This window comes from Ambystoma mexicanum, chromosome 1p, assembly GCF_040938575.1.
Source record: "Ambystoma mexicanum isolate Mex_15411 chromosome 1p, UKY_AmexF1_1, whole genome shotgun sequence".
Classification (NCBI taxonomy): domain Eukaryota; kingdom Metazoa; phylum Chordata; class Amphibia; order Caudata; family Ambystomatidae; genus Ambystoma; species Ambystoma mexicanum.
Window position 1 is genome coordinate 1,113,826,192 of NC_090921.1, and position 26,083 is coordinate 1,113,852,274.

A 26,083-nucleotide genomic window follows, 5' to 3' on the forward strand; every position below is an offset into this window, starting at 1 on the left:
GGTTCTCACAGCGCCTATACGGGCAGAGGGGACGTCCTTCCCCCACTTTCAAAAATATTTCCAAGCGGCGCAATTAAGGGTATTAAAGGAATGGCTGGGGGAGGAGCATCAATCAGTATGGGTGACACAGGATAGGGCAGTTGCCAGATCCCCATTGGCGGAACTGCTCTGGAAAGCAAAACAACATAGACACCAGAACCTTCGCATCAGTGTGGTAATGCGGACCACTCTGGAATCCTGGGACGAACAAACGGGTAGGGGTATCATGACAACAGAGGAAGCTCCCTACACACCCATCTGTCGGAACCCCAATTCCCTCTGGGTTTAGAACAGGGGCCTTAGAGAAGTGTGAAACAGCGGGGTGTACAAAAATTGTGGAAATGTTTCACGACACAGAAATAAGATCATTCGAGGAGTGTAAGTCCTTACTAAAATTAACTGAAGTGGACAGATATAAATAAGACCAATTTAAGCATTGGATGGCAACTCCAGAAGTTAAACGAGCGAAACTAGGGATCTCACTCCATTTGAAAAATACTTGATAACTGATTCGGGGTCCAGGAGGTTAGTATCGTCACTGTACATCTTTATTAAATCCCATGAAAAAGAAGTCAAGTGGGCCTATATGGTCAAATGGGGGAAAACTCTGGGGGAGGAAATCCCACAGCATCAGTGGGCAGACTTGTGGAAGAGTATTCCAAAAATGACCCGATCAGTCCAAATGAGGGAGATGTGGGTAAAGATAGTAATCCAATGGCACTACACACCATAGAGACTGCATGCAATGTACCCTCAAACGTCCAATTTGTGCTGGAGAGGCTGCACGGAAGTGGGTACGTGGAAACACATATGGTGGGACTGCCCAGGGATCAGGAGTTTCTGGTCCATGGTAAAGACTGAGATGAGGAAAATGTTTCCAAATGCGGAACAGTTGGGGGTGAAGGTGTGGCTATGCGGAATGAAAGATAAGGCGCCTAAGAAATACTGGAAATCACACTGGAGGAGCTTCATGGGCCTAGTTATAGCGGCATGGGCGGCTATAGCTCAAAATTGGAAAAAATAAGACCCACCACTAGTGTATGCATGGCTACAGAAAGTATGGACACTGATGACTATGGAAAAGCTAACGCATTCAATTCAAGGCTCAGCCTGTTCTTTTGGAAAAGAATGGGGAACAGTCCTGGACTACTTGCACTCAAGACTATATGAAACAATGGTGCCCCCATAAAATTAAAAATCACATACATTTTCAGTGCATAAGATATTCCCATACCGAGAGACACTAAGAAGATCTACTGGAGGGGGGGAGGGAGGTTGGGGGGGAACTGTTCAATTCTCAGTTAACATGGTTGTATTTGAAAACAATAAATACATATTTTTAAAAATCCTGGCATTTTCTGATTATTTATTCTTAGAAATCGCAGCAAGTTGGATAACAAATTGCACTACACTATTTCAGTTTCCCAATATAGTATATGTGTTTCATCATTACAGGATCAGCATTAGAGGTGGGCCAGGCGAATCCTGTGGGTGTTGGTCTATCTCAGGCGAAGTGCTTGGCTCTAACACATCTACATGTACCTGCTAATGGAAACGGGGTGTCCTTGTGTCATGGAAAAATTAAGAAGAATTGGGGGGGAGTGGTAGGGGAAAGAGGGAGCTGTGCAAGGCTTGGGTGCCGTGCCTTGCAGTCATCGCTGACATTGCCGTCTGTCGCCGGTGAGACTTGCCACTTTAAGCCTACCTTGGCATTGGGGCCTTGCAAGTTCTATTTATCATGTCTCTTTGTTATCAGTAGCTCATTCATTAAGTTGCTTTATTTAAAATGTCTATTAGAAATACTTGCATTATGTGCATATTCAGTGAAATGGCTAACTGCAGATGCAAAACTCTGCCCAAGCTGTACAACCTTGGCAGTGTCAGAATTACATGTATTATGTGTATGCCCCCAGTATGCAGATATCAGCCATAGATGGTTGAAGCCGTTGCTAGTAAGAAGGGGATTAGGAATGTTAGTCCAGCTTTATCCTGGTGGGAAAAGACAGAACATCTTCATGTTGTTTTTGCAGTAGCTAAGTATATTTTTTAAACCCTGGCAGTGAAGTGGAAACATATTTAAAACAATTGCACTTTTTAATATATAGTTTTATTCCGGATTTAGACAACTGTTTTTTTATGTAACTGCTAACTGAATATGTATACTTTTATGTTTTTACATGTCTACTTTGTAAAGGTTGTTTTTGTTTTTGCATTTTCATATTGTAAATTGATAGTATGTAACTTTTTAAGGCTTCATTGCCAAAATACAGTAATTTTAATGAATTAATGAATTAGGAAGCGCTTTACGCGCACATCAAAATACACAGTAGCGAGTGGTGCAGGCACCTACACTTGCTACACCAAGACCAGACTTGCTTAAGGTTTTACTAGTAATGTTTGTTCAGGGCTTCTCCAACCAGGGATGCTGTTGGGTAAGTGAAGGCCAGATCATTTATGGAAAAACTGAATTAAAGTGGGAAGCCTTCTCCCTATAGCCCATATCTCCCCCATCCCCACACAAGCCTCGTCCAGATTCCCAGTATCATTGTCTTCATAGACGGGTTCAGGAATATGCCAAACACAAAATGTTCCACAACAGTAATAAGGATGATTAACCTTTCAAAGTCTCGGAATATCTTAGGTTTACCAAAAGAATGTCTTTCAAAAGTGTCTCTTGGTCTCTCCCAAGTGTCAGCCACAGATATTTTGGGGAAAATCAGTCCTCTGAAACCGGTATCACTGTAGCTTTAGGACTGTGGGTTAATGGGTAAGGTTACCGTGGTCGGGGTTGCTGATTGTGGCTGAGCCATCATCAAAAGAGGAAATCCACAAGAGCCTTAGCTAGTGTCGACACCTTCTTACCAGCAAAGACCCTGGATTTTCAGTGGCGGAGTGGCTCGGTCTGCATCAGAGGAAGGCTAGGACTGAGACACTGGAGATTTTGGCTGAGATCCTGACCTTCCCTTAGCCCAAGGTTTCTGATCCTAGGGGCCCCCAGTCCACACTTACTACCCTCCGTGTCACCCCAACTAAGGTTTGTACCCAAAGAGCCTTCTTCTAGGGCATACCTCATCCCCTTTGGCCTAGGAAACTCCTGATTGGCCTCCTTCATGATCTGCCATATGCTTGTACCTCCAAGCTCTTTAATCACACGCCTTACAGGTGGTTTATTCTCCTTTCCAACTCCTCCTTTCAACACCCCTTCCCTTGTTCCCCTCCTCATGTCCCTCTCCTCGGGTCTTACTTTCTCCAGTTCTGCTCTTTCTGCCATCTCCTCATCCTTAGCTCTTAAGACTCGCCAGCCACCACCTCATGTACTCATCTTGTCACGTCCTCCTTAGCTTTTACCCTCTCAACCACCTCCTTTCCTTCTCCTGTCACTGCCTCTTTCTTATCTCTCACTCTCCCCTCCACAGCCTTTGAAAAGTCTGTTGCCTCCCCCTCATCACCTCTTGCTCTGTTCACCACTTCTTTTCCTCTTCCTGTCACCTCCTCTTCTTTAGCTCTTACTGTTTCCACCACCTCCTTTCCTTCTCCTGTCACTGCCTCTTTCTTATCTCTCACTCTCCCCTCCACAGCCTTTGAAAAGTCTGTTGCCTCCTGCTCACCTCTTCCTCTGTTCACCACCTCCTTTCCTCTTCCTGTCACCGCCTCTTCTTTAGCTCTCACTGTTTCCACTACCTCCTTTGCTTCTCCTGTCAAAGTGCCCTTCTTAGCTCCTACTCTCTGCAGCAGCTCCTTTCCTCTTCCTGTCACCTCCAACCTACTCTTGGTTTCAAGCCTCCCCTTCCTCCACTGCCTCCCAACTCTCACACATTCATTCTCCAAACAAAAATACACTAGCACTTTGTCCCTATTCCCCTCCCCTTGGGCTGGGATACCTGTGAGGGTCTGTACTTGAATATGATTTCTCTCACTGGAGCTGAATGATTATGTGTTTCAGAAGCACACATTTGATTAACGGGGGTCTCCTGCATAAGTCAGATTGAGCCTATACAAGGCAAAACAACATAGACACCCGAACCTTCGCATCAGTGTGGTAATGCGGACCACTCTGGAATCCTGGGACGAACAAACAGGTAGGGGTATCATGACAACAGAGGAAGCTCCCTACACACCCATCTGTCGGAACCCCAATTCCCTCTGGGTTTAGAACAGGGGCCTTAGAGAAGTGTGAAACAGCGGGGTGTACAAAAATTGTGGAAATGTTTCACGACACAGAAATAAGATCATTCGAGGAGTGTAAGTCCTTACTAAAATTAACTGAAGTGGACAGATACAAATATGACAAATTTAAGCATTGGATGGCAACTCCAGAAGTTAAACGAGCGAAACTAGGGATCTCACTCCATTTGAAAAATATTTGATAACTGATTCGGGGTCCAGGAGGTTAGTATCGTCACTGTACATCTTTATTAAATCCCATGAAGAAGAAGCCAAGTGGGCCTATATGGTCAAATGGGGGAAAACTCTGGGGGAGGAAATCCCACAGCATCAGTGGGCAGACTTGTGGAAGAGTATTCCAAAAATGACCCGATCAGTCCAAATGAGGGAGATGTGGGTAAAGATAGTAATCCAATGGCACTACACACCATAGAGACTGCATGCAATGTACCCTGAAACGTCCAATTTGTGCTGGAGAGGCTGCACGGAAGTGGGTACGTGGAAACACATATGATGGGACTGCCCAGGGATCAGGAGTTTCTGGTCCGAGGTAACGACTGAGATGGGGAAAATGTTTCCAAATGCGGAACAGTTGGGGGTGAAGGTGTGGTATGCGGAATGAAAGATAAGGCGGCTAAGAAATACTGGAAATCACACTGGAGGAGCTTCATGGGCCTAGTTATAGTGGCATGGGCGGCTATAGCTCAAAATTGGAAAAAATAAGACCCACCACTAGTGTATGCATGGCTACAGAAAGTATGGACACTGATGACTATGGAAAAGCTAACACATTCAATTCAGGGCTCAGCCTGTTCTTTTGCAAAAGAATGGGGAACAGTCCTGGACTACTTGCACTCAGACTATATGAAACAATGGTGCCCCCATAAAATTAAAAATCACATACATTTTCAGTGCATAAGATATTCCCATACCGAGAGACACTAATAAGATCTACTGGAGGGGGGGAGGGAGGTTGGGGGGGAACTGTTCAATTCTCAGTTAACATGGTTGTATTTGAAAACAATAAATACATATTTTTAAAAATCCTGGCATTTTCTGATTATTTATTCTTAGAAATCGCAGCAAGTTGGATAACAAATTGCACTACACTATTTCAGTTTCCCAATATAGTATATGTGTTTCATCATTACAGGATCAGCATTAGAGGTGGGCCAGGCGAATCCTGTGGGTGTTGGTCTATCTCAGGCGAAGTGCTTGGCTCTAACACATCTACATGTACCTGCTAATGGAAACGGGGTGTCCTTGTGTCATGGAAAAATTAAGAAGAATTGGGGGGGAGTGGTAGGGGGAAGAGGGAGCTGTGCAAGGCTTGGGTGCCGTGCCTTGCAGTCATCGCTGACATTGCCGTCTGTCGCCGGTGAGACTTGCCACTTTAAGCCTACCTTGGCATTGGGGCCTTGCAAGTTCTATTTATCATGTCTCTTTGTTATCAGTAGCTCATTCATTAAGTTGCTTTATTTAAAATGTCTATTAGAAATACTTGTATTATGTGCATATTCAGTGAAATGGCTAACTGCAGATGCAAAACTCTGCCCAAGCTGTACAACCTTGGCAGTGTCAGAATTACATGTATTATGTGTATGCCCCCAGTATGCAGATATCAGCCATAGATGGTTGAAGCCGTTGCTACTAAGAAGGGGATTAGGAATGTTAGTCCAGCTTTATCCTGGTGGGAAAAGACAGAACATCTTCATGTTGTTTTTGCAGTAGCTAAGTATATTTTTTAAACCCTGGCAGTGAAGTGGAAACATATTTAAAACAATTGCACTTTTTAATATATAGTTTTATTCCGGATTTAGACAACTGTTTTTTTATGTAACTGCTAACTGAATATGTATACTTTTATGTTTTTACATGTCTACTTTGTAAAGGTTGTTTTTGTTTTTGCATTTTTATATTGTAAATTGATAGTATGTAACTTTTTAAGGCTTCATTGCCAAAATACAGTAATTTTAATGAATTAATGAATTAGGAAGCGCTTTACGCGCACATCAAAATACACAGTAGCGAGTGGTGCAGGCACCTACACTTGCTACACCAAGACCAGACTTGCTTAAGGTTTTACTAGTAATGTTTGTTCAGGGCTTCTCCAACCAGGGATGCTGTTGGGTAAGTGAAGGCCAGATAACTTATGGAAAAACTGAATTAAAGTGGGAATTCTTCTCCCTATAGCCCATATCTCCCCCATCCCCACACAAGCCTCTTCCAGATTCCGAGTATCATTGTCTTCATAGACGGGTTCAGGAATATGCCAAACACAAAATGTTCCACAACAGTAGTAAGGATGATCAACCTTTCAAAGTCTCGAAATATCTTAGGTTTACCAAAAGAATGTCTTTCAAAAGTGTCTCTTGGTCTCTCCCAAGTGTCAGCCACAGATATTTTGGGGAAAATCAGTCCTCTGAAACCGGTATCACTGTAGCTTTAGGACTGTGGGTTCATGGGTAAGGTTACCGTGGTCGGGTTGCTGATTGTGGCTGAGCCTTCATCAAAAGAGGAAATCCACAAGAGCCTTAGCTAGTGTCGACACCTTCTTACCAGCAAAGACCCTGGATTTTCAGTGGCGGAGTGGCTCGGTCTGCATCAGAGGAAGGCTAGGACTGAGACACTGGAGATTTTGGCTGAGATCCTGACCTTCCCTTAGCCCAAGGTTTCTGATCCTAGGGGCCCCCAGTCCACACTTACTACCCTCCGTGTCACCCCAACTAAGGTTTGTACCCAAAGAGCCTTCTTCTAGGGCATACCTCATCCCCTTTGGCCTAGGAAACTCCTGATTGGCCTCCTTCATGATCTGCCATATGCTTGTACCTCCAAGCTCTTTAATCACACGCCCTACAGGTGGTTTATTCTCCTTTCCAACTCCTCCTTTCAACACCCCTTCCCTTGTTCCCCTCCTCATGTCCCTCTCCTCGGGTCTTACTTTCTCCAGTTCTGCTCTTTCTGCCATCTCCTCATCCTTAGCTCTTAAGACTCGCCAGCCACCACCTCATGTACTCATCTTGTCACGTCCTCCTCAGCTTTTACCCTCTCAACCACCTCCTTTCCTTCTCCTGTCACTGCCTCTTTCTTATCTCTCACTCTCCCCTCCACAGCCTTTGAAAAGTCTGTTGCCTCCCCCTCATCACCTCTTGCTCTGTTCACCACTTCTTTTCCTCTTCCTGTCACCTCCTCTTCTTTAGCTCTTACTGTTTCCACCACCTCCTTTCCTTCTCCTGTCACTGCCTCTTTCTTATCTCTCACTCTCCCCTCCACAGCCTTTGAAATGTCTGTTGCCTCCTGCTCACCTCTTCCTCTGTTCACCACCTCCTTTCCTCTTCCTGTCACCGCCTCTTCTTTAGCTCTTACTGTTTCCACTACCTCCTTTGCTTCTCCTGTCAAAGTGCCCTTCTTAGCTCCTACTCTCTGCAGCAGCTCCTTTCCTCTTCCTGTCACCTCCAACCTACTCTTGGTTTCAAGCCTCCCCTTCCTCCACTGCCTCCCAACTCTCACACATTCATTCTCCAAACACAAATACACTAGCACTTTGTCCCTATTCCCCTCCCTTTGGGCTGGGATACCTGTGAGGGTCTGTACTTGAATATGATTTCTCTCACTGGAGCTGAATGATTATGTGTTTCAGAAGCCCACATTTGATTAACGGGGGTCTCCTGCATAAGTCAGATTGAGCCTATACAAGGCCAGGGAGACACTGCTGCTTTTGCACGAGTCACTAAACAGATTTTTCTCTCTCGACTCACGCTGTTAAGCAGTGCTATTATTCTAGTTGCAGAACAAATTCCCATACTAGAGTGTGAAAAACTGTCCAAACACAGGACCTGTCATAAATGTCCTACAAGTTTCAAATCTTTACTAACACAGCTAGCAATGTTTTGAATGTTTTGTAAAGGGATTGGATGATACTATGGCACCAATGTGACAAGAACCTGCCTCCTGACCTGGCTGTTGTGGGACTGACCAGAGATTCTCCCCACAACACCTTTGGGCCCTCCATCAAGGAGTGGGTGGTAGCAATTGACCACAGAGGTCACCTCTCAACACACCCCAATGCGCAGGCAGGAAGCATCTTCACATTGGGGACTAGATCAATGTCTGTGACTCACACTTCTAATAAGCGTGACTGCTGGGTGGCACAAACTGGACTACCTGCAAGTCGCATTTGCACCTAAACGTCCCACACAACTCCAGTTAACTACCCAAACTCTTCACATAATAGATAATAAGAAGCTGCATGTCTGTGTCAAACAATGACTGTAAGCAAGTTATCTTGTCATAAACATTTGTTTTTTGTTGTGTGTGGGATTCTTTGGGCTGACATTACTTTGCATTTTGCTACTTGTAGCCTTCCATTCAGGACGAGAAAAACAAAGCGACAATCAGCTGCTTTTTTGCCCACCATGTTTGTAAAATACTTTAGCTACGTGCCAAGTTGGTTTTGAATGTTACTTGTATACTTTTCAAGACATTGCTCTAAAACAGATTATTATTTTAGCTATTGAAAGTCAAACATTAACATATATTTGTACCATCTAGGGTTGAAAAAGATATATGATCACATATTAAAAGGGCAGACTAGGCTCAAATCTCGACTTCACCTTTTGATTTAAGTATGTTATCTTTGGCAAAACATGTTTTATCTCACTGAGTCGTTGTGAGCAATTCGACCGTTTGCATGGTGGGTGTGCGCTTGTCTGGGCTTTTTTGAAATTTGAAATGAAATTGAATGATGGTAGATCAACCTTCGTAAAATGGGTGGGGCTAATCCGTACACATGTTCTTATGCTCACCGCACAACATACACATCGGCCGGTGTACTGTGGGTGGACACAGCCTACAGGTGCCGTTCCCCCTGTCATATTTAGTTGGAATGTGACAGCCAAGAGTACATCAAGGCATCTCAGAAGGGGGAAGGCAAAACCTTCCTCCTGCCATGGCCAGCCCAATTAACTATCAAAGGCTCCATGTAAGCACTGCAGGTGGTGGCATCAATTAACATAATCAAAACAGTAATAGAGTATACTTCAAACAGGCCCACATGGGGCCTGGCTGTAGAGGTTAACAAAATAGACAGGAAACCCCAACAACCTTTTATATGCACTGTGCCAACCTGAAGTCAGCTCCCGCCTCTCAGTATCAGGGGCAGTGACCTGTCATGTCTGGGACTATGTGTTTACAGTAGGCAACCCCCATAGGGAGGGCCTCATTCAGAAGGTAGGAGTATGTGGATTGATGGAAGATAAAGTGTGTTCTCGGCACAGCTTCAAGGGATACCATACGCTTTAATCAGGAACCACAGAGAGCTCAATTTACTAGAGAGACCCTTTGATCCACAACAGACAGGAAGAAGGGTGGGACTTAGTATAACATGCTTTCACCCCTGTACCTTTTACGTTGCAAAGCACTCTGATTATGACCTCATGCATACAGGAGATTGTAGGTGGGGACCCAGGATTGGTTCATTAAGGTAGGCTTAGCCTACACCAATCACTGTGGACCATTTGGCTTTAAAAGCGGACTGAGACCCTCTTTTGGGCAGATCATCTGAAGACTTTGCAAGGAGTAATAAGAAGAACTTGGGCCCTGGATGAAGGTACAGTTTACCTTACAGCTTCCGCCAGTGAAATAAGGCCAGGATTTCCAAAGAGGGATGCAAGATCCCTCCCCTAAACATCTCCAAGGGAACAGAGGGAGATACTGAATCCAGAGGACCCTCCAGCAGCTCTAGAACCAGTGCCCAGCCTACACACAGCGTGCCCTGCTAGGCTCTGCAGCAAGCTTCCTAGGTGCGAAGTGCCAGAGAGTCTCTGAACCAAACCAAGGACAAGGCCGTTGCATGCCATACTCACCTCAGCTTTGGCCCGTCTGCCTTAAAGGACAACACAAGTCCAGTGAAGAAGTTAGGAGGAGTGCATCGACAAGCATCAACCAGTGTCCGCTTTAAAGGACATTTTCGAGCCGGTCAAGCCCCACGAGCTGCAACCGACTGCACCGTTGATGGTTGTCATGTCACAGTCGCTAATGTCATCTGAGATGCCTCGACCAGTGCTTCAGACCCGCAACTAGCACTGAGACGATTCCTGACCCCGAGCCGCTGTGTAGGCCAGCCTGCAGCCATCCATCCATCCAGCCTCGTTCGCCGAACTGCCTGCCGCCTGATACCCGCAGCTGCCTCCCGTCTTGAATTCTGTCGCAGGAGCTGCAAAGTGCCCTACACTGTCAAGCAACAAGGACTTCTACAAGCACAAGGTACATTGTGGTTCTGTCACCCTGGTCCTTCTCCCAAGGCTCCTAGTGACATTTCACGACCCATTGCTCCCTTTGTGCTGAAACCAAGTATCCTTGAACTATTGCGATTAATTACTTTATCGACTGCCCTCCTGTCAGTATCCAGAGTGCATTCCTTTTCCTTCTTGAAACTGTCTGTCATCTGCATTCCTTTACATGGTGGGTTGTGTTTTGTGGTGTGCTACAACTGTCTGTTGAATAATAATAAAGTAGATCTTTGTATACAACCTTGACTGGACAGTTCCTTTTTTCATTGGGTAATAATTGTATGTTCTCTGTGTAGCAACTAAACAACTATCCACGACCTTGCGGAGATAAGCCTGCCGTTCTGTCAAAATTAGCAAAATTGGACAAGGAGGGTTATAATTTGCTTCTGTTTCTAATCTGTTCGGATCCCTTCTGGTGTACTAGACGTGTGGGGATGATTGATGGTTTAGAAACCGTTATTCATCCCTGGACCAATGGTGCCCCCGGAAGTTGATTCGTCACAGCCGTAACTGACAGTATGTGCATGTGAGGGAGGTGTGCGCTTTGAGTTGAGGTGAGGCAGAGTGCAAAGTAAATGTTTCGTGTTGACAGTGTGTTTGAGGCAGGGTGCCAGGTATGGGCATTTGCCCTGTCTCTAAAAGTCAAGCCAGATCCCTTGGATCAGATCAGACTAAGCTATCGCTATGCTTTTTCCTGCTCCCCCTCTACTTTAAACTACATTGATATCCTGCTTTCTGTAATGACAAATGTGTTTGCAATGCTGAATAAGGCCCACCACAGTGCCCTGATAAACCTCAACGCACTCCCTGCTCTAGCGCAATGCCCACTAAGCATGGCAATGTTCTGCTCAAGCATTATCAACCATCACATTTTGATGCCCCCATTTCAAGTTTTCTTTAAACAGCTGCCCTTACCTAAGGTGGGTGCATTAATGCCAACTCTCTCTTGCGGCTGGGGCTCAGAGACATAGACCTCTTGTCTTCCATCGATGCTGGCAGAGGTGTCCTGGTTTACAATTTGATGTCCTGTTATTATGGGGAGATGAATGAATACTGTATTCTTTTAGAAGCTTAGTTTTACACGATTACACATGCCTAGACATATACACTTATTCAAAATCAAAGCATTTGCAAAACATGTAGCCTGCACGCTATAAGAAAGCATGCTTCACCTGTAACAGTGATGGGCTGTAGTACTAACTACGGAGTGAAGTTATGCGAAACATATCAAATAACAATGTAAACGTTGTTGCTGCTGCTGCTGCTGATGATAGGTTATTTATAACACGCTTAATACCCAGAGGTTTCTAAGCGCGGACCCGAGGATCGAACCTGTGGTGTTCCGTGTGATCTTGCTTCCAAGGCGAGCACGTTGCCCCTGAGCTAGCCTCCTGCTTACATAAGGACTGCATACATTGATATGCGCGGTACGGGACACGCAATGAGCTCATCACCAAAAATAAAGCATCAGGTGTGTGAGTAGGTTTATTGAATTAGATTTGCCAGCTAAGAAATATTGCCCACCAGGGAAGCACACCCAGGTAGATATTACACCGGATTTACGGAGTGCCAATGGTAAGGGCATGTGCACTACACAGCCCACCAGTCAATACATACCAGGGAGTGCCCTCGTCTACTAGAAAATGCCGATGCTATAGACCAGCACCTGTCCGAGCAAATGCTTGTAAAATGGCTCCTGACTTTCAAATGTTTAAAATGGTACCCATAGGTGTTTATACTTTGGTACTGGTGGTAGACCACTGTCTGAGGTCCTACCCATAGCCATGCCCAATACCACCTGCATTGTATACATGTATGTATTAAGTCATTTGGATAGCCATGTGGATCGGAAAGTGTTCAAACATCACATTTAGGAGATTAGTTGTCAGTTTTCTTTCTGCACAGTGGTTGTCTTTCAGCTCTACTGGTAGGCTACTCCAGTGAAGAGGGGCGAGCATGGAGAGGCGTCTCCCATTAGCTTATTAGAGGTAACCTGCCTCAAGGACTTTGTAAGTTCATTTCTGTTCATCGCAGCCTGCAAACAGAAGAGGCCTAGGGAAAACCATTTCACTGTGGAACATGCGCAGTAGCTTAAACAGTTTTACTGGTAGCCACTAGTTGTTTTAAGGAAAGTTGTCTGGGCATGATCTTTTGGCCTCCATTTCAGTATGTCTCTGGCATCCCTATTCTGGATCCATTTAAGTTTAAAGGTTTGTTCTGAGAGCGAGTGCAAGCTGCAGAATAATAGTTAGGCCTGGATGGAATGAGACACCCATACAGCGTGCGCAATAGAGTTCTATCTATGGCATAATAACAGGGCATAGTCGGAGATCACTGTTACGTTGCTTGGCTAATGCCAAGGATTTGTTGAGTGCAGGTCAAATCAGAATCAAAGCGGACCCACATATTCCACAATGCATTGACTGTTTTCAGCCAGCCCTTAAATGGAAAAAACAAGCATTGGCAAAGCCAACCGTTTGGCTTTTTGTGTTGGCATGGGATAAGCCTTTGCAAGGCACTAACATAAAGTTATTACCTGGCAATTAGATGGCAAAAGCTAGAAACTGGTGTCTCCCTCCTGCAGAAAGCCAAGCCCTTCCTCTCTCTGGACAGCTTTAGCTCCACTGTTTAAGCACTAGTCCCATCCCACCTTCATGTGGGCAATGCCCTTTTCGAAGGCCTCCTGTCGTACTCCCTTGTGCCCCTGTAAAGTGTCCTACACGCAGCCGCATAACTCATCAAGGGTCTACGCAAATACAACCACATCACCTCCGTCCTCATCGACCTTCACTGGCACCCACTGCATGCACAAATCACCTTCAAGTCTGGCTGCATCATCATCAGTCGCCCTCAAGTCACCCAGCTACCCCGTGGAGAAACTCAGCATCTCTGGCAGACAGCGCACCACCAGAAGTCAGGGCTTGTGCAGACTTGAAATCCACCGCTGCAAAAAGGAAAAGACTAGAAACCAATCCTTCTCTGCTTACGCCCCAATACTACGGAACCTCCTCCCTTCAGCATCAGACTCGCCCCACGCTCCTACAATTCTTGAGAAGAACTCAAGAGCCACCTCTTCAAGAAGTCTATCCTCCTCCACACCTAGGTCATCACGTTATCCTCCTCAACACCTAGGTCATCACGCTGCCCCGCGTCACCTGACGCCGTCCGACCCTCTCCTCCCCCCACCCTGTACAGGTTTACCCCTATCTGTGCCCCTCTGTATCCTACCCCCGCTATATATCTGCTTTGTTTCTACCTCTGAAAAGCGCTCCGTTATGCATCTGTACTCTTGTATACCTCTGTAAAGCGCTCCGTTCTGTATCTGTATTGTTGTATACCTCTGTAAAGCGCTCCGTTGCTTATCAAAGCTAGATCCGCGCTCAATAAATACCATAATAAAAATAATAATGAAGTACCTCGGGATATGTCAGTGTCTGGCCAATGCATATATATTATCTATACACAAGCCCAAACAGTTGCTTTTGGCAATGCTTGCTTTTAACTAGCTTCAGTGCAAGGAACAGATGGCAGGACACACATAATGCTTATAAATCAAGTGGTTGAAGGCACACTTGGTTAACATATTTGTATTACACCAGGAGGTGTTTACAGCTGCAATTAAACCACTAGCCCTCAGAAGACTTCATACACTGGCTGGCTCTATACAAAACAAAGCTTGATGTTACTGCATGATATAGCTAATTCAGAGAGATCCCGGGTCGGTGTTTTGGGTGGAGAGAGGCAGGTAGTGGTTGCAATGTCATAGGAATTAGCAGAGGTGATCAATGCATTGGGTCCAAAATGTCAAAGCCACATGCTGTGTGTGTCTCCTCACATCCCAATTCCCTCCTATATATATACTCCAATGCATGAATTGTATTTTATATGTGGCGATAGAGCACCATCTCATAGCCAAAACTAAAAAAGGAGGATGAGTGACTGATGTTGAGCCACAGCTCAGCCCCTTCTCCTTTACTACTGACATCCTTGAAATCCAGCACTGTACAGTAGATGAAAGGACGTGTCTTCTCAGCCGAGGATCTTTTTTCACAAATCATAGACAGAGAATATTGCGATGGGCTGTTAGGGCCCTCTGTGCTGTTACTCCTTCAAAGTATCTGTTAGGAGCTGCACAGGGAAGCCATATCCCTGTGCAACTTCTGCTAACTGTTGACTGACCAGCAGCCAATCAGTAGCAGTACCACAATTGGACACAATGACGTATGTCGAATTTTAATATCAATGCAAGTTAAATAAATGAGCACATAGCCTGCTGGTATATTAATGTCACTTTTGGGTGCTGAATATTTTTTTCCCAGTAGATTTTTCTCATTCTCTTTCCTTTTCAGGTTCATTTTTATTTGCACATTTTTGGCTACTGCTTAACACCGCTCCATCTCAAGATGTCCTTTTCTACACAGCCCAAAAAAGCAAGTGCATTATTTTTCATTGGCTTGCTTTTTAGCGCTTTAACATGGTATACTGTAACCACATTAGTTCTTTAAAACCACGCTATCTACTACTTGCTCTTACTATATACTTTTGATCTAGATCTTTACTTTCCTCCGGTACCAGTTCTCTGGGCCTCATTACAGGTTTGGCGGTAACCGTGCTGGTAAACGTGATAGAGCGGTTGTCTTATTGTGTTCTAGTTGTGATACTGAAGCTACTCGCTAATCTTTAATTGCAATTCGCTGGCAATACTCATACATATAAGTGCAGTGGATGGGCTAAAATCAAGGGTCTTCAAGGTGTAATGACAGAAGTAAGTACAGAGGACATGTTATCCTAGTATCAGGTTCAAGGTAAGGGAAGGATGTCTTAAGGCTTAGAATGCGTGTGAGCTTAGGCCGACATATGCAGTCAGGCGGGCTGGCTCTGCTACAATAAGCCTCTTAGAACTGTGCCTCGCGGTGGTGTCAGATCATGTACCTGGGTTGAGTTTTGCAATGTTGTTGCTAGGGGGATGGAGATGACCTGGCTGATCAGTGGTATGCTACACCTTGCAGAGCGACAGGTTTGGCTACCTACGCGGCTGTGGCAGGATGATTGATGCTGTCACGATGGAGATGAGCAAGGGACTCCCTACCACTACACGTGTCAGAATGCTGCAGGAAATAGCCACGTTTTGTGGTCCTTTCTGAAGGAGACATAGGGCCTCATTATGACCCTGCCGGTCCGGAAACAACAGTGGCGGTAAATCCGCCGCCACAGTTGTTTCCAGACTGGCTGATTCACAGTTCTGCAGGCGGGAGGTGTCCCTACCGGAGTAACACCACCCGCCTTCAGGCGGAAATGGAAACACCGGCTCCGTCATAGACGGAACCAGTGTTTCCATTGTCCCCATGGAGTCCTATAGGACTCCATGGGAATGGGGATTTATGGAATTCCGCCTCCGGAATTACCGGTCTACGCGTGCATGCCCGTGATGGACAAGGTGAGAGGCAGGAAGAATCAGAAAATCAAACGTGATTTATGAAACGTGCATCCTAAGATCTATGTCACAGGACTGTTATGTTTTTCTTGTTTGGAAGGGGGCCTACTGGCAGTGGTCTTCAAACTGTGGGGCGGGGTCCCTCAAGGGCCTGAAGGATGTTCTGAGGGGATGCGAGGCTGTTCAAAAAGGGAGTATGGTGATTGCTTTCAATACATAAAATAAGCAGATATGGAATCTGGGGGGCGGCAGAAACAATAGTTGTACTCAGGCGGCAGGCTCGGCATACAAACGTTTGAATACCAATGTACTCATGCACACCCTCCCTCCTGCAAAAGGAAAGAATGGAGCTGCAGCCGGAAGCTATTTTTGGCTGTCAACATTTCAGCTTCGGTCTTGTGACTGAATTGTAAAGACCCCATTTTAAGAAGTAATATTGAGAAGTAGGTTGGTCTCTTGGCTGTTAAAATACGGTAATGTTCACTGCATGATCTCCATGCACTGTTAGCTACAGAGACTCATGCTTTCCATATGCTAGTGCCAGAGCTGAGGCTGTGTGTATGAGAGTATATGGTTGCTTAAGCAGTGGGGAGAACAATCAACCTTTTACAGACCAATCACCATCCAAGCTTTTCTCTGTTTCTCACCTACCAGGAGAAGGATTATGAATGTGCCAGCTCTCTGAATCCGGGGCATAGGGATCTTCTTTTCCTTTGGATCTTAAAGAGCAGACCGTGGTGGCAATCAGTGGACCTGTTGTGAAAAGTAAACAGAAACAAAGGATCATGATTTACTCCTCTGATGTTCCCCATGTCCCCCATGCCCCAGCATCTGGCGGTTCTATGTAATATAATAATAATATTTGATGTTCTATGTATTGTCACAGATGGCCCAATAATCACTCCGAGACAGAGACAGTTCAAGCATTTTTCTTTTTGTATGTGGGGCCAAGGGCAATCCCTCTCTCTCTCATCTGGTTGTTAACCCTCTTTCCTAACCCCGGTGTCCGTAACTTTGCAATTACGCTAATTGATTCAGGCCTTTCTGACACTCTCCTTCTCACCTCTTCCTTCTCGGTTTTCCACTCTAAACTTCTCATCCCTCTTACTCTCCATCCTCTCTCCTGTCCCTTTGATCTCCCACACAGTCTAGTCTCAACTACACACTTTGATGCTACTACTCCCTTCCAACTACTCCCTCATCCAAACTACAACTACTCTCACCTACACACTACTACTCCACTGCTCTAAACTACTACTCCCTTCCACCTCACTACTGCTCCCACCCCTACTCCTCCCATCTCCAAACTACTACTACTCCACCTGCACACTACATCTCTTCCCCCCAACTACCTAAACAGGCTCCTTTCACCCAGTGCATCCACTTAACAACCACTCCTTACTCTAGTCTCACCAACCAGTCCCCACACAAATATGCAAACTAAAACTGCAGAACCAATTTCACTCCTAAGCCAATACTTCATCTGCTCCACAAGCCACTGCACCTACCTCCCTCCTGTTGGTCTCTTGGTCGTCCTCCAGCTCCACCTCTGACGCAACCCGAAAGATCCACACCTCCTGCTTCCTGTCCTCTGCTTCAGCCCCACTCCCTCTGTGATGATGGTATAGCTTTCCCTGGCCAATTTGTCCCTGTCTCCCCCACTCGGGTCGTGTATGTGGTTTGAAAAGCTATAAAATGGGTTTAGCTCTGCCCACTTCGACCGTGCAAGCTTGTCATGTATGATCAAAGCTGGCGAGTGAGTGTTAATGATCACGTTTGTGGTTCAATGCCCTGTTCTGTGGGATCTTTTGGTGGGTCCCTATGGGGAGATTGAGTCCTCCTCCCCTTGTTCCTGGTAGTCTAGGGTTTTCTTTTGTTGAGGTGTGGGCACTATTCAGCGGCTGCGCAAGACCTTCTGTGTAGTTGTGTAGAGACGCAGTTTCTCTCTCTCTGCGTTGTAGCGCTGGCACCTCTGGCATGCTTTGTTGGCTGTGCTGATTTTTCTCCCCTGTGTGGCTGTCCCTTCCTCCGCAGCAGCTTTCTGTCCTGACTCGGCGATGATGCAGTTTGCTCATTGGTTGGGGTCTTCTAATTTTTCTGCTGGAGCACTGGAAAGATTAGAAGACCCTGGCAAGTTTCTGTTTCCAGAGGCACTGCTGGAGATTGTATTGGTCTTCACCCTTGCAGGTCTGCATAAGGGGGGGGGATAGAAATTGGTGCTCTTTCTACAGCCTCATCTTGAGGGTGAGAATGGGTTTTGGGCCTTCCCTAAGCCCTCCTACCCATACTTGAGAGAGGTCCCCATCCCCTCTTGAGAAGGCAAGGGTGCTGGTCTTGTCACAGTCACAATATGTATAGCGCTGCATATTGTGAATTCCAGTTTCAGAGTGCCTGCTAACAGGTGTTTCTAATTACCATCATTATTTACCGACTTTTTTGGTACTCAATGTAAAGCCTGGGACGGATGAAGGCTTGAGTCAGCCCTGGAGTGTATCGAACCCTTGTCTGGGTGGCATCTTGGCTTCATCAGAGGTGCCGTTGTGATCAAACCAACTTCAAAAACACTGACCAGAAACATGTAAACTACAAACATATCTACTTGTTACTTTTTAAATTAAAATGTTTAAATGGCACTCAATTGCCCATTCTTCCCTGCGCTCCTTCCCACTTATCTCTTCTCACTACAAGCACCTTACACTTAGCAATGACTTTGCCCTGTCAATTCCTTAACAGAAGTTCCCATGGTAGCCTATCAGGCTACCACTTTCCTCTGCTCACCACCCCCTGCCTAGGGTGGACACCAACAATCACCACCCACCAAATACCCACCCTCCCAAAAGAAACTCACACAGATTCAAATGGCTGCCAGATCTAAAGGCTCTGGACGGGCAACTGTAAGAGGCTAAACCCCAAAAGGAAGCAAGGCGTGTGAATCCTGCCCACTTAAGAGGACAGCTAGAATAGATTGCCTGGACACAACCACCGTAATAGGCAAATACTGAATCTGTCCCCGCTCCAGAAGCATTAGCACTAGAACTACTAATGTTTAATGCACCAATCAATGTCACCATCTGCCATTTCATATGAGGTTTATTTCTCCAATCATGCTCATCATTTTGCTTTCTGAGACATATTGTTAGCACCCTGGGCAGGAGAGGCGACCAATCAGGTTGCTTGGATCGTGGGCTGAATCCCACGATCTCTGCCTGTGTTCAGAGCAGCCTGATTGCTGCTTCCCCCACCCTCCCCTCCATTCCCTCGGGTCTACGGTCCCTTGCTTTCCCTCAGCCACACTTAACGGATTCATTCAGTGGTGGCGCTTCAACCCCCACCCCCGCTGCTGCTGTTCCATGTCCCTGCTGGCCGCCATGGAAAAGGAAAATCTAGACAGCACACTGATCTTTACCTTGTCTTCCAGGTACCAATCATAATAGTTATCACCACAATTCCACATTGTCTTAAAGACCCTCTTTATGACTATTGGTTAAAACAAATATACTCTTACTCTCTTCTCAAAAGCTTCATGCTCTGAAGAGAAGTTGAGTGTGAGCATAGAACAATTAATAGGGAAATACAAATAGATTAAAGGAAATAGAACTTTACCAAGAGATATCAAGGCTTGGTGGATTTCATTCATCACGTTTGTATAAAGCTCCTTCTGCCACTCATGTAAAAGCTTCCACTCCTCTTCAGAGAAAAGGGCAGCTGCATTGTGGAAAATACTTGACACCTAAAACATCAAACATCAAATTTTGTATGAAATGCTTAAGATCTTACTTCAATAACATGTTTTTAAACAAACATATGCGTGTGAATTGTCAAACACATTTCTGCCTTTTGTAACCGGTCAACTCCACTCTACCAAATTTCAACAACGGTACAGAGATATATGCAGTGAGTAAAAATCACAAAGTGAATTTAAATCCTTTCTTGGTAGATGCTACACTTAGCCTAACGCCCAAGAACAGATCACCATCTCAATCGATACCCTATCTCCAAATTTTAACCAAAATCAAACTAATAAACCCATGACGAATGTGCCTAAGTTTGTATATTTCACCACTATGGCTGAATTGTTAACTTATTGTAAAACATCTTCTGGGATATATTTGTTTGTTTGTTTATTTGTTTGGTAATGCGCACCAAGCCCTTGTGTAGACGGGCGCAACAGAAACAAGAAGTCTTAAAACTTAGATACAGTGCAAAGGTAGCAATACATAGAGCAGTGATTGCAATAGGAGCAAAATACAAGATACAAGATACATCAAATACATAGCAATGGTCTTGGTAAGTCAAGGAGGCATTATCATAAGTATCAGTATATGCACACATACATATACATATACGTTATCGTATATCCATGGTGCATGCAAGTATGACAGAGCTAATGACCATGCGTGCACAGTTGATCAGACTCCAGTGTAGTTTGGCGGAAACAGAGGATCGTGTAGGTGCTGGAGAGGTAGAAGTGTAGTTCGTCGGTTAGATGTCATTAGTGTGTAGCCAGTTGAGCATCTTATGTCTGAATTTAGGGTAGGGTTGTTCTAGCCTGAGGTCAACTGGTAATTTGTCCTAACATTGTGCAGCTTTAACAGGGAAACTGGTTCCTCCTGCTGTCGAGCGTTTGAACCTGGGAATCTCCAACATAAGTAAGTTGGCAGATCTCGTAGGGCGGGTAGCTGTTCTCCTGGTAATTTTATCCATTAGGTATGGAGGTGCTAGGTTATTCAGGCATTTGGAGGTGAGGGATGCTGTTTTGAGGAGGATTCTGTCCGTTATTTTCAGCCAGTTAACCTCTTTCCTGAATGCGGTAATATGTTCTCTGTAAGGGATGTTCAAAGCTGCCCTCGGGGCGTTATTCTGCAGACTTTGAATTTTGTCTGTAATATATTTGTTGGCCTCTGAGTACAGGGCATTACAGTAATCTAGTCTTGACATGATAAGAGCACTGGCTAGTGTGGTGCAGTTCGCTCTCGAGAGGTATGGTCTGGAAGCTCTAATGAGTTTCTGTAACGCTAACCTGATTCCCGCAGAGGCGCCGGTCTTGACTGGGTGAATGCCGTATCTTCAAAGGTGATGTGTAACACACGGTTGGCTCTTTGGGCTGGACCTCTGTGCACTGTATGTCTGACTCGAAGAGTAAGATGTCTGCAGATAGAAAATATGGGATTAATGAACTGGGGTTATTGGGTGCCTCTCTCCTCTTCCCTTTCTCTTCTCCTGTAGAACACCAAAGGTTAACACCCTCACCTTAGGTAAGTGAACGCCGAGCTCTCCATCTGCCTCGGGGCAGGGTGCCGTAACCAGTTTCTTCACTGGATGAGGGTGCAGGCCTCTTGACCTCAGAGGACTGCTGTCCGTCGTTAACTGCACGAACGGTAAGTTCTGGGCACTTCAAATGTCTTAAAAGTCTTTTGTAATGATATCTCTTGTTTTGCAGGGTTCCGGCGATGGCGGATGGCGGGCTGATGAGAGTTGAGGATCGAACCTGCGTGAGGAATAGAAGCGCCTGGAAGCACGTAAGTAAGCGCTTGTAGCCTGCTTCACGATGCGCACTAACTGTCCCTTTTTTCTTGCAGGTACAAGTTCGGAGCTTTAGAGAAGCTGAAGGGTGCTGGAATACCCACTGGATTCGGCGTGGGAAGGAGTAATGGCACGTGAGTAATAAAGTTGCCCAATGTCTTTAAACGCACCTTCTTTTGTCTTTCAGATGCGGGATGCAGCGCCGAAGGCCTCCGGAGCGTGCGAAGAGCTGGTAAGCTTTTGTCTTTCAGATGCCGGAATGCAGCGCGAGGCGTTGGTGACAGCCGATGGACCAGGTAAGAGATGCTCTGCCACTGAAGACCGTAGTGCTAACCTGTTCTTTCTTTGTCTTTACAGGTGCTGCTGAAGACTGGATTCCAGGATGGTAAGCCTTTGTTCCCTTAGGCCCAGGATCAGAAGCAGAAGACACGATGAGCGTTCTGCTGCAGAGAATGCAGAATAACGCAAAGCAAGATTCATCCATCGGGTGTGGTTTAAATAGCCTCCTGTAGTGCTTAGGTGTCTCCTTCCACAGCCACGCCTAGGTAAGAAAAGAGTTCCTGCTTTCCAGAAGAGTTCCAGTGTTCTGAACCTAGGGAGTGGCTCCTGCCCCACCCAACAGGAAAAGTAGTCCCAAACAGAAGAGGATCAGGGGTTCAACTGGCAGGTAAGTAAGCAGCATGGTCTGCTGCAGGTAAGTCCACCCAAGCATTATGAGCCTGGTGCCACTGGCGCCAGGACAGGGTCCAAAAGGTCCCAATTGGGACTGGCTGGCACTCGGAACCGGGGTTATGGGTCTGCTTCCAAGGGAGTCGGGCAAGTCCTGATCTTTTGGAAGCAGAGATCATGACAGTTTCCAAGTGTACGTTGTGGATGAGGCGAGGGAATTGACTTGCTTTTTGAGAGTGAGAGAGGAGTCCAAGTAGAATCCTAAAGTTTTAACTACAGACATCACCTTGATAGGGTTATTATCAATGTTGAAGGATGTGTAGTTTGGGCTGAGTTTTTGGATATTGGCTTCAGAGCCTAAGATTAGTAACTCAATTTTTTCGTCATTCAGGCAGAGGCCTTGGGATGCCATCCATGCCTGAATGAGGGAGTATATTTTGTTCACCAAGGCTGAGTCCGCCTCAAAGTTGCCGAAAGGGGTATGAGGAACTGTGTGTCATCTGCATAGTTAGTGTAGGTGACACCCAGTCTATCCAACTTGTCGAACAGAGGCTTGGTGAAGATATTATACATAGTGGGGGAGACGCAGGAGCCTTGTGGGATCCCGCAGGTTATTTTGATCGGGTCAGCAGAGGCTGAAGTAGAGAAGACTCTCATGGTCCGGTTAGCTAAGAAGGATTTGACCCAAGCTATGGCATCTTTGGTGAAGTTGGCGGCAGATTGGAGGTGGTTACATAACACTACATGGTCCACCAAGTTGAATGCTGCCGACAAGTCCAGTAAGAGTAGCAAAGCTATTTTTCCATTATCTTTAAGTAGGAATGGCACAGTGGTGATGGGTCTGTAATTGGTAGGGATAGTGGGGTCCAGAGTTTGTTTTTTGAGTAATGGTAGGACCCAGGATTCTTTAAGGTTGGCCGGTACTGTATTAGTTTTGAATGAGGAGTTTATTAGCTTGGAGATAAAAGGAGTTAGGTCTCTAGCTGCATCCTTTATTATCTGTGCTGGGCATGTGTCACCTTTACAGTTAGAGGGTTTGAGGGAGAGTATTATTTTTTCTGTTTCAGTTGTGGAGACAGTCTTGAATCTAAAGGGTGTAGATGTCCTTGACACCGAGGGTTGACTTGTTTGTTGGTCAATGAGTGGTAGTGAGGCCTTTTTTTTTAGCAATTTTGCATTATAAGGACAAGATTTTATTCCATAGAGTATTTTGTATGTTAGTACACCATACTTTATCCTTTGGGGCATTGTCTACCGGTTGGATTGGGGATTCTAGTTCGCGGAGTATGAAGAATAATTCTTTGGTGTTGGATTTAGCTTTCTCAATCCTGTCATTGAAGGTGTTCTTTTTGGTTTGGTTATTTCTTTTTTGTACATTTTTGCAAATTCTGTTAGGTTATTTTTGTTATATTCAGAGGGGGAGTGGCACCAAATAGACTGCAGTTTCCTTTTTTGTGATCTTAAGGATTTAAGTTGGGGGGTGAACCAGGCATTCAGGTGCGCTACTTGTCTAGCTTTGCGCAGTTTGACAGGAGCAATCATGTCCAGTGCCTTAGTCATAGCATTATTGAAGGTATTTACCAATGCGTCAGGGTTGCTATTTTCCATTCCAGAGATGGCAGGGAGTAGAAGAGGGATAGGTTTTTCAGCAGTAATATCCTTCTTACTTCTGCTAGGGAGAGGCGGTGCCAAGTTGTTAGGCTTGGGGCAAAGGAGGTCTAATGCGGCAGAGAAGTTTATTAAGTGATGATCTTTCCAAGATTGTGGGACAATATCAGTAATGTTGATGTTGCAGTTTAGATCGGCTACCCAGTCAAGGGTCCTTCCTTTGATATGTGTTGGTGAGAGAACTTTTTGCGTAAGACCGTGGTCATTTAGTAAAGCTGCAATCGATTCAGCGTGTTTGTTGTCAGTATCATTAAAGCCTAGATTGAAATCTCACAACAGTAGTGTTTGAGAGTGATCTTTAGTGTTGTTGGCTAGCAGACTGGTTAGGTCGTCTTTGAAGGTGCCTATAGGCCCAGGGGGTCTGTATATGTAATCAAGTGGATGGTTAGAGTACGGTTGTTGGAGAGGGGCAATTTGGCAGAGAGTACTTCACAGGATGTGAAGGGAGCTGAGGTGGCAAGTCTAATAAGGTGGGTTGTTTTGAAGATGATGGCTAGGCCACCACCTCTGGCCTTAGGCCGGTCCATTCTAATGATTTGGTAGTTGTCAGGTACTGCCAACATGAGAGTTGGTCCTGCGTCCTTGTGTAGCCAGGTCTTGGTTATGGCCAGTAAATCGAGATTGTCACTGTGGCGAAGTTTTGTGTATGATCCACCTGATGAGGTTATAACCACAAAGTGCGCAGGAGGGTTACATGGTTTATGGTTCAAGTTGAAATATAAGGGAATACTGCACATTTTGTTACAATTCTGTCAAGATACAGTGTTGAACCCAAGCGGATGGGGTTCATCCTCCAAATAATGCCACCCCTTTTGGTAAACAAACAAAACGGTCATGGGATTCAAATGGAAGATACAGAGAGGAACTGGATGATCCCTGTAGGCTGACAGAAAAAAGAAAAAACCCAAGTTAGAAACTGTAGTGGGAGACCTAGCTCTAAACCAATTAAATAGCATGACAAAAAGAGAAATACTTGAAGTGGCATGCACTCATGTTCAAGGAAACTGCCCATGGTTCAAGAGAGATACAGGGAAATATCCAAAGTGTATGCAAGCCACTTCTCCATCCAATGAAAGAGTTCAGTTCCAGGAAAATAAATACATCCAGGCTCCAATTCAGGGGTATCCCAGCCAGTCCACAATGCAGGAGCCAGATGGAGTCGAGGAGCCAGCAGTAGGGAGCAGATAGCTGGGGGAATGAGCAACCACTGTTCCTTTGTTGAGAAGCAGGCCTTTAAGGGATGAGCTTCCCTTTATTACAGGGTTCCTGTTCAGTTGCATGCCTCCATACAGTACGTCATGGGGACTCCACGAGGCGCAACCGCAACTTCAAGTTCCTCACGGTCATGCAGTGATGTGTCGGGTGCAGGCGGGCCGTGACACATTTCTACATATATACTACATATTATTTGGAAGGGAAATTCTGTTATGTTTGGTGAAAGTCCAAATGTTTTATAAAGAAATTGGCAAAAAAACATGCAAATATTACATATTTCTGATAGAAAATGTAGAAAATAAGATGTCAGCAAATAAAACATGCAAATATTGCATATTTTTGATAGAAAATGTAGAAAATGAGATCTCTGCAGCAGAGCTATTAATCCAGTAATCTAGACTCCCAACTATGCAGTACTTAATAAGGCAAGTAAAACGTTATTCTGCATCCACATAGCTTACAATGGCAGGCGCAACTTGTGGGCAACTGTCAATGATGGAGCTTTCAGACCCCCACATTCTATAGGGTATGTCACCCAGGGCCATACTCCTAACACTAAACATAAAGATTGTCTTAACAGTCTGCAGAGTCTTCAAGAGAGTTCAGGGGGTTTTATTCCTTTTAGCAATTTAAGCAGTGCAGGTTGTTAAATTTTAACATAATCAGACCGTTCAATGTTAATTTTATCAGATTGTTCAGTGTTATGCACCAGAGTTGGGGAGGTGGCGGGTAAACTTTGAGGCGCCCCGCTCCCGTCCTCCCATGGGCTTCCCACCTCCCTAGCCCTGGCTTCCATATTCCCCAGGTTTGCAACTGGAGATAGGTAACAGCTACTATGTTGGGCTAGCTGCCAGTGAGGAACAGCCTCATTTATCTCACACTGTCTGGGGATTTTCTAAAGATTCCTTAGCTTAACACTCCCCAGGTTTGTCAATATGGCTAGATGGGAAAAAGTGTCACTAGATGCTGCTCTGGTTCGGTCATACCCTCAGTTTTGTATTGTGATATGGTCCGTAACTAACCTTAAACAAATGTACAAAATTTGACACAGCTAGTTCATCAACAATAATCATACACATAA

At 45.3% G+C, this 26,083-nt stretch overlaps 1 protein-coding gene across 4 annotated transcripts in view; it reads right to left on the reverse strand.

Moving 5' to 3' along the window:
* The window catches only part of LOC138449069 (zinc finger protein 547-like), a 128,128-nt gene that overhangs the window by 66,890 nt on the left and 35,155 nt on the right, over positions 1 to 26,083 (reverse strand). For 3 of the 4 annotated variants that reach the window (XM_069604740.1, XM_069604739.1, XM_069604743.1), the window contains exons 2-4: positions 19,531 to 19,657; positions 16,579 to 16,680; positions 11,409 to 11,519 (exon numbers count right to left, since the gene is read on the reverse strand). In XM_069604740.1, the coding sequence (XP_069460841.1) occupies positions 11,409 to 11,519; positions 16,579 to 16,680; positions 19,531 to 19,657 (340 nt within the window). The remainder of the gene's footprint in view (positions 1 to 11,408; positions 11,520 to 16,578; positions 16,681 to 19,530; positions 19,658 to 26,083) is intronic. The other variant, XM_069604741.1, reaches the window with a different exon arrangement.